At 37.5% G+C, this 9,479-nt stretch overlaps 1 protein-coding gene across 1 annotated transcript in view; it reads right to left on the bottom strand.

The window, feature by feature from the left end:
• Nucleotides 1-3,962: 3,962 nt before the first annotated feature.
• Nucleotides 3,963-9,479, bottom strand: part of kcnn3 (potassium intermediate/small conductance calcium-activated channel, subfamily N, member 3) — a 62,967-nt gene continuing 57,450 nt past the window's right edge. The window contains exon 10 of the mRNA XM_085473912.1: nucleotides 3,963-9,089. Coding sequence (XP_085330038.1) covers nucleotides 8,670-9,089 — 420 coding nt within the window. The 3' untranslated portion in view covers nucleotides 3,963-8,669. The remainder of the gene's footprint in view (nucleotides 9,090-9,479) is intronic.

The raw sequence follows: 9,479 nt of genomic DNA, 5'->3' as shown, positions 1-9,479 counted from the left end.
TGTTTTTTTCCTTTTCCCTTTTTTTCTATTGTCTATTCTCCAGCCATTCATGTATTTGCTTCTGCTTATCCAATTCAGGGTTGAGGGATGGCAGGAGCCTATCCCAGCTGTCATAGGATGAGAGGCAGGGTACACACTAGACAGCTTGCCAGTCTATAACAGGGCTAACGCTTCTCTATTCTCAAAATACAATGTTAAACAAAAATCCTTCTAATGCGTATACAGTTGTGGTCACAAGTTTACACTCACTCATCATCGGCATGAGTGTTACAGTAATTTTAGGGGTTTTTATGATTTCTTTCTTCTTTTTCCAGGGCTTAATGATTGTGCATATACATCTTTAATGGCTTTAAAAACAAGAATTGAGTGCACACATATGAATTTATTTAAAATTTTCTCTAAGTCACAGACTACACATACAGGGTCAAACATATACATACACTCACTTAAATCTTTTGTGATCCTGAAGGTTCTACAATGTCTTTTAACTTGACAAGGCGACAGCTATTAACATCTCATTAGCGATCATGATTGACTACAACTGGTATTTCCTCTTTGCAGCCATATAAAGGACTTGCATGGCTGTTATTGCACTGACCAATGCTCAGAACTCAGAACATATGAAACAATCAGTCAATAAAATTTAAATTAAATTAGAAAATACAATATATATATATATATATATATATATATATATATATATATATATATATATATATATATGTTTAGAAACAACAAACACAATTGATTTCATATTGCACTAGTCCCCATTTGCCAGTATTACTGTACCAGTGGTAAAATACAGTTGTAAACATGTAAATATGAGACTGTGTTGTAACACTGTAAACATCATACACAAAGATTATATTGGATCATATTAATTTAGCAGCATTTAGCATAGTGATGGTTAAGGGATATAAGCTGTTCCTTAGTCTGTTAGTTTTTTTGTCCTTATGGATCTGAATGGTGAGGCTTTCAAATCTAAAAAGCACGGTGAAGCATGGTGATGGTAGCATCGTGCTCTGGGGCTACTTTGTTCCTTATGATAATAGTACACTGCTCAAAGTTGACAGCAAAATGGAGGAGGACTACCTCCAAATTCTTCAACTCTTAAATCAACAGCTAGATGAAACTTGGACACAGCTGTTTGTTCCAAAAGGACATTGATTCCAAACACATGTCAAAACTGGCTTTGGAGTGGATCAAGAAGGCTAACATAATGCATCTGGAACGGCATTCCCAAAGCCCCAACCTCAGTGCTATTAAAAATTTGTGGACTAGGCTTAAAAGCCAGATCAGCACCAGGAAATGAACCAATTTAAATGCACTGTTCTATTCTGTCAAGAAGAATGATCAAATATCCAGACAGCATTATGCCAGAAGCTTGCTGATGGCTACCAAAAGCATCTGATTGAGGTGTAAGTCATCCAGGTCATCGTAGTCTAAGGAGCTTGGAAAGAAAAGCGTCTGGACTTCTTTAAGTTGCTTGAAGTTTCACCTCTCATCCGAGAAGCTTCTTCAGTTCTAGTTTAAATCTGGGACTCTCCACCATTTGACCCCAGAACTGAAGAAGCTTCTCAGATGAGAGGTGAAACGTCTTCAAGCAATTTAAAGTCCAGACACTTTTCTTTCCAAGCTCCTTAGACTTCCTAAGGAACAATTTACCAAATATTAATAGGGTGTATTTAAGTCCATATGCATACTTTTAACTCTAACATTTGATTGTTTTTTTAAGTCCTTAAAGACGTGTGCTATACAATCATTCCACCTTGAAAAGAGAAATGTTCAAGTAAATCATTAAAAGCCTCAAACTGTCATAACATTCATGCCCATGATGAATGTATGAAAACTTCTGACCTGCACATTTACAATGTGGCTGTAATACTACATACTGTTGTACGACATACAACATAACCCAATTTCCTGCGGGGTCAACCTTCAGGATCAATAAAGTTTTATTGAATTGAAATTGAACAACATTTCTGTGTACTTTAATTGTAACTCAATCTAAAGTAAGAGACAACCCATTATGTATTCGTGCTGAATGCAAAAAAAAGTACGAATGAATGAGGGTTACAGCTGTAGCCCTTATTACCTGGATGACAATATTAAATGTGGCACTTTACTTGGGTTAAACCACAGAAAGAAATAAAACAACAGTTTATACTTACCCTCACCAGAATCCCACATTCATTTATAATGCTGTTGGTGCCAGCATAGAGGACACTGGTAAAGCAGAAAGGAGGACCTGCTTCACACACAGAAATAATGAATAGAGGGAGGCTTGGCCACTGGAAAAGACTGGACACTGAATGTTTACACACCCACTCACCACCCACTAATACATCATGTCTCTTTCTGGTTTTTCTTCCAAACACTGTCCTCTCAGTTAGAATTGGATTCACATATATTCAAAGTCATATATCACAACGCCCACTAACTTTATTAAAACCCAGTGAATGACTTTGCGTTATGCCACAGTACATATTTTGTCTTCAGTACCAATCCGGTATGTTTTAATAACAGTGAGTACTTTTCTAAGTAGACAAGCCACCTCTAATCATATTAATATTGTATTGTGACATCAAAAACATAATTTTTTACACACGACTGATAATGTCACCGTAATTTGGCAAGCTAACAGTATTCAACTAGCCCAAGAAAGCAAAATATACTGCTAAAAAGTGTGCCTGGTTATAATGGGGTACTTCACAGTAGCTTAATTTTGCAGCATCTTACCATACTGAAGTTAGCCGATCAATACTTATATAATTAAAGGACTTAACAAATGGACGACTTAGCTAGCGTAAAGCTTCCACAAAAAAAGCCCATTTTAATAAAACAAACAAACTTCTAGCTCTCTACTGCCCCCAGAGGTGTGCCCCTGTGCTTAAAGACAGCGTGAAGTTACTGTCCAACGTTGTTTCCAAACATCGCGAGAATGAGCGAGAGAAACGCTGAAATCCAAGTTGGGGGAGATTTTTTCCCCCTTTTGACAGTGAAAGATACAAAGACAACAGAAAAATAAATAAAACGTGGTAGCAATTCTTAAAACTCCTACAGTATTTATATATTTAATAAATTACTGAACAAAACATAATCTCTACAGGGTGAGTTAGTGTTTACAGCTGTTTTAAAATTACATGAATCCCCGAGGAATATGAAGTACCCGAAAAAAGCATACAAACGAAATAAATAAATGATAAAAAATAAATAAAATAAAAACTTAGACTCATTAAACATGAAAGCTGTAATGTTATAGATATATACTTTATTAATTCTCTCTGATAAAATAAAATTACAAAATAATTTCAACCTCAAACGGCACTTTCCTTGTTCGTGATTATTTAACGTATTGATAATACATATATTATAATTGTCATGACGAATGAGAAGAATACTATAGTTTAATAAGGTAAGATATCAGCTATAACTGCTTTTAATCATAATGGTAGAAAAGACTAAGCAATACAAAGCTATATTTCGTTAACAGCATACTGTACAATTTTCCAAGCGTATGTAATTCAGTATTCCGGCCACAGCGTGTCGCTAAAAGATAGTTTTCAATATTGTCTCCAATGTAAAGGTAGGCTTGTCTCTTTTCCCATCACGTCATTATAATTCCTCTCAGATATATCTCAGTCTTTCATTTTATTTATTTCATGAACATCTGTTCCTTCATGGCCATTTATCCTTTGTAAGGTTTATTTGTGTTCCCTTGTGTTCATCCTTAGTCCACCTTCATCTGTTACAGCAGTCCATGTACAGCACTGTAACAAGTCCATGCCGAGATTTTCACAGTTATTCCCTCAGCAATATTGTCAAGATATCTGCAACGCCTCCTGCTATCTTTTGTCCCCAGTGACAGCAGCGTTCCCTGCCTCTTATTGAAGTCCATTTAAGAGAGAGCACTTTGGTTGTCGAGGTGTGTGTGTGTGTGTGTGTGTGTGTGTGTGTGTGTCTGTGTGGCAGTTTAAGTGACTGAGCAAGCGAGTTTGAGTGTATTTCTTCACACAGAATACATTCATGATAACAGTGAGCTGTTTTTCGGACCACAAGTTTGACAAAGAATGGCAGTAAAGTACAAGATCTACTTCCCTTTATGAAAGGTCATAAAAAAATCAACTAATAAAAACAACTTAGAGAAATACAGCTAAATCACTGCTGGATTTTAACAAGTGCCAATGACAGACAATATTTATAGAGTTGCATGTAGGTCGGTCTGACTTTAGTCAAGTAAAGGATTTGTTAAAATTGTTTTCATTGTTTTCAGTGCAGTTAGGCCCATAATTTGTTGGATAAAGAGACAACTTTTGTGATTTTGCCTCTGTACACCTCCACAGTGAGTTTTAAACCAAGTAATCAGGATGTGATTGAAGTGCAGACTTTCAGCTTTGACTCACAGCGCTTTCCTGTTTTTGCATTAACTGTTTAGACACAGTCCCCCATTTTCAAAGGCTCAAACTTTAATTGGACAAACTAACATGATTTTAAAAGTAAGGAGTGTTCTAAATACTTGAATGAAAATCCTTTGCAGCCTTGGACATCACTAAACGCTGTGTTTCCTCTCTTGAGATGCCAGGCTTTTACTGGAGCTGCCTTCAGTTGCTGCTTGTTTGTGGGTCTCTCTGCATTCAGTTTTTGTCTTCAGTAACTGAAAAGCTGCTCCGTTGGGCTGAGATCAGGTGAATAACAGTAACAGTATTTCTGGATCTCAAGAAAGCATTCGACACAATCAATCATGACATATTAATTAATAAACTGGAACGGTATGGGATTAGGGGGGTTGTACTGCAATGGGTGAAAAATTATTTAAGTGACCGGAAACAATTTGTGAAGCTGGGTGTCCATTCCTCATCATGCTTGGACATTGCTTGTGGTGTTCCACAAGGCTCTGTACTGGGTCCAAAATTATTTATTATTTATATAAATGATATTTGTAAGGCATCTGATATATTAAAATTAGTATTATTTGCAGATGACACAAATATTTTTTGTTCTGGGGGGAATCTAAAGGAGCTGCTGGATACAATTACTTCAGAAATGTGCAAAATTAAAAAATGGTTTAACAGGAACAAACTATCGCTAAATCTAAGTAAAACTAAAATTATCTTATTTGGTAATTCCCTTAGAAATGCACAAGTGCAGATTCATGTAGATGGTGTGGAAATTGAAAGAGTACTTGAACATAAGTTTCTTGGTGTGATTATAGATGATAAATTAAACTGGAAGTCTCATATAAATCATATACATAACAAAATTTCAAGAAGTGTCTCAATCTTGAGTAAAGTAAAACACATTCTGGACCACAAATCACTCCACATTCTCTATTGTTCCCTGATTGCACCGTATTTGAATTACTGTGCAGAGGTTTGGGGCAATACTTACAAATGTTCGCTATCATCAATCTTTATATTACAAAAAAGGGCCATAAGGATAATCCATAAAACTGGTTGCAGAGATCATACAAATCCACTATTCTTAAAATCAAAAATTCTAAAATTCACAGATCTGGTTCATTTTCTCACAGCACAAATTATATATAAAGCAATAAATAACCTGCTTCCTGACAATATTCTAAAAATGTTTTCTAAAAGGGAATGGGGATACAATTTGAGGGGGGAATTAAATTTAAAACATCCTCGTATCCGTACAACATTAAAAAGTTTTTGCATCTCTGTGTGTGGAGTGAAGCTGTGGAACAGACTAAGTAAAGATATGAAGCAATGTCCAAGCATGGCGCAGTTTAAAAAGCGGTTTAAGGATATGGTTTTTACAGGGTGCAGGGAGGAAGTAGAGATTTGATAGGGTGTTCTTGTCTAATATTTTCATGTGTGTGCGCATGCACGGGTTTGTTGGTATGGGTATATTTAAATATATATATATATATATATATATAAAATTGTAGGTTGTGTATCCTTCAGGTGTTAATGGGGTTATTGAAAATGTGTATATGTATGTGTGTATATACGTATGTATGGATAGATAGAAGCATATATGTGTATATATTAAAAAAAAAAATTACACATAACATATAATGTAATTGCAAGGAGGTATTTCTGTAGTCTATTGATACTAGATAGTGGAAAAGGGGTGGGATTAAATAAGCTTATGCTTCTTCCTGCTCCTTTTTGAACATGGACGTTATTTGGAGTTGTGGTTGCTCGTTTTCCTTTTGTTTGCTTTGTTCATTTGTCTCTTTTAATTCTATTTTTTTATATACTTTTTCAACATGTTCAAAATAAAGATTCAATCAATCAATCAATCAATCAAAAATAACTTGGTCATTGACGAATACTCCATGTCTTTTTGAGTACAGCCCTGTACACTTTACAATTCATCCTGCCACTTCTGTTAGTCACGCCATCAGTAAACACTAGTGATGGGGTTCCACCAACACTTCTCCCACTGTTTCTGACAGATAATGTGTTATCTTCAAATCAATAGGTGTTTCTCTCTTTCCTTCTCTTTCCTTCTTTCTTCCCATAATTCTGCCACAGGCTCATCTTTATTTAAATATTAATTTCTAGATGTTTTTTTAGGAAGTATAATCTAACCTACTTGTTCTTAAGTGTAACCACTGGTTTGCAGCTTGTTGTAAACCCTCTGGATTAACAGTTACAAACTTACAGATGTAGACTTTGACAGTGATACACCTACTGTACATCCTGGTGAGAGTTTTTTTTTTTTTGACTCAGTTAGATGCTGTGAAGTTGTTTTTTAGCCATTCTTTCATCATCCATTTCAGTTGTTTTCTGTTGTCTTTCTTTTCAAGAATGGCCACTCAGCAGTTGACACTTATTGACTTATTTTGAATTTTTAAGCCTAATGACGACCTCCCTCACTTGGAATGACCATGAACAACTATGAAATAGAAATTCCACTCTTTGAATCACGTCATGAAATAACAAGGCAACAGGCCCCACCTAGCTATGAAGCTGCTTGTCAATTGTCAAGATACTTTTGAGCCTCTGAAAATGAGGGACTGTGTATACAAATGTGGATAATTCTTAAACAGTTAATGCATTTTTTTAAAGTTAGTTTTTAGTTTTATTTCTAAGCCACTGTGGTGGCATGGAGAGACAAAAAGACAACAAGTTGTGGACCTAACCGCATCTGCTGTAGATCTTTGGGTCAAAACACCCAAATTTAGTGGCATTAAACGAGTACTCGCACTAAATGTGGAGCATCAAGATTGTGCAAAGAGCCAACTTTAGAGTTCTGCAGCGTTTGTTTTAACGGGTATCTTCAGAAATCAATCAACCATTTTTAAATGCCAGTACAAAAAATATGTGTATAATAAGCTAATTTTTCTTCTAATAGCCGCCCCAGTATTAATGCACTTAATACAACTATTAATTGTCCACCTTCTGCTGCTGTCATACGAAACGTCCACAGAAATGAAACAAGACCACAGTCTCATTTCAGCACAGCAAAGTACACTTTAAACATCAGTTCGTTTCAATCTGTAATTCTGTAAATGCAGTAATAAAGTCCTGTAGTAGTTGTGTTAGGTTATTTTACCATCAGCTACTGTCTTCATCATCACAAACAGACATTATGATGACTCACGTCCCTCTGTATCAGCTTGTTTCAGCTTGATCTATAATTTGTGTAGTTCACTGAACGGTTACAATTCTCCCGGCTGAGTAGTTAAAATGTCACAACTACGCATCGTAAGTCTAAACTACTGCATCAGCTCACACCCACAAAAGATAAATTGTTAAGATGAACATTTTTTACAGTGTGTCTACATCGCTTGGCAGTGCTCTATGGAGATTGACAGTGCATCATGTGCTTGGCAGTATTGGCTTTTAGTATCATCTTGTGGGCTAGTGCATTATTTTCTATGTGTGAGCGTAAATAGGGCCTTTGTGAGAGTCTGTATATTTGTGTTTGTGCTGTGTTAGCTCGTATTGCGTGGATGACATGATTTGTGTGTGTATGTGTGTGTGTGTGTGTGTGTGTGTGGTGCATGCCACTAGTTATTTATTTTTTTATTTTTCATTTTTTTAAATCGTGGTCGTATTGATCGAACCTTTTGTTAAAGGGATGCTCGTTAATACACAATTAGCATTCAGATAGAAAATACATCATAAGGATAAAAAGTCATGGTCATTAATTCCTGATGACGGGAGTGAGGGATTGGGAAGGGGGAAGGAAAGAGAGGGAGAAAGAGAGACGTAGAAGAGAGAGAGATAGAGATAATAAAAGGCATTCTTCAGTAATTGGAGTGGATTCCATTTAGGAGTTCATATAATTATTCTTCGTTATTTCTCCTCCTCTCTCTTTCGTCCTCCTCATTCTCTCTACCTCAATTTCTCATCCTCTTGGCATCCTTCCTCCCCCTCACACCTTTTAGAGTCTCCATTTTATCCCCATTTTTCTTCTCCTTCCCTCATCAAGTAAAGCGCCCCAAAGTCCCTAACATGTCTCATCACTCATACAGGCCCTCCATCTTAATCCCATTATTTCTCCTCATAGTCTTCCTCCCTCCCTCTTGGAGCGTTAGTTTCCGAGGATCACCAGACATTTCTCTCATCTCCCATTTCTCTCCTTTAGTCTGAAGTGTGAGGACTAGCGCAGCCCTCGTCCTTCCTCCCTATTTTTCCTCATATTTGTCCTCTCCTGGTCCAAGAAAAAAAAAGAAAAGAAAAAAAAAGCTGTCCTCAGCAGCTAGAGGTGCACGTGTTGGGGTTGGAGCTAGCCTCCAAGCTCCCCTCTGGGCTCAGGGGTGGGGGCGACAGAGGGGACTCCAACGCCAAAGTAGAAACCGGAGCTGAAGGTGGTGCAGGAGCTGTGACCTGGACTGGAGAAACTGAAGCTGGCGCAGTGGTTAAAGAAGCAGCAGGGGACAGTGGAACCACAGCACCTCCTCCTCCTCCTCTACCATCCCTTGCATCCCTCTCCCGGAGCAGGTGAACCAGGGCAGCATGCTGGGCGCTGAGGGTTGCAGACAGGTGAGCGGGCAAGGCGTTGAAGCCCGCCGTGAGCTGCTCCACCCGCTGCTCCAGGGACAGCATCTGACGCTCCAAGTCCTCGCTGCGGTCGTTGAGCTCGGACATGAGCTCATACATGACACTCTGCATCTATGAAAGGAGAGAGTGGAGAGTGGGAGATGAGTCAGTGCACACGGCGTACTTTGAAGAAGGGAGACAGACTGCAAACACGTAAAAACAGGAAGATAACACAGTCGCTCTATGAAAGCTTGTTTTAAAAAAAACAAAATACGTTGGTATTGAATAAGGAGAGACACTAAGTAGAGCAGGGATGTCAAATTCATTTTAGCTGGGTCACATGCGGCCCAGTTTGATCTGAAGTGTGCTGGATGAGTAAAACCACTGCATAAAGGTAAAAAAAAGAAAACAGCTTGAAACATTTTCACCGTCTTTTAGCATAAAAAGTACATTCTGAAAAACTTTAATGAAAAATGAACAGCCTGAGGTGTAAAAATAGGTGAAATTTTAATAATATGCCTC

Source organism: Copadichromis virginalis, linkage group LG11 (genome assembly GCF_057382275.1).
Source record: "Copadichromis virginalis isolate Kocher_CV1m ecotype Utaka linkage group LG11, C_Virginalis_male_GT1.1, whole genome shotgun sequence".
Lineage (NCBI taxonomy): Eukaryota > Metazoa > Chordata > Actinopteri > Cichliformes > Cichlidae > Copadichromis > Copadichromis virginalis.
This window is presented reverse-complemented; position numbering and strand designations above follow the sequence as displayed.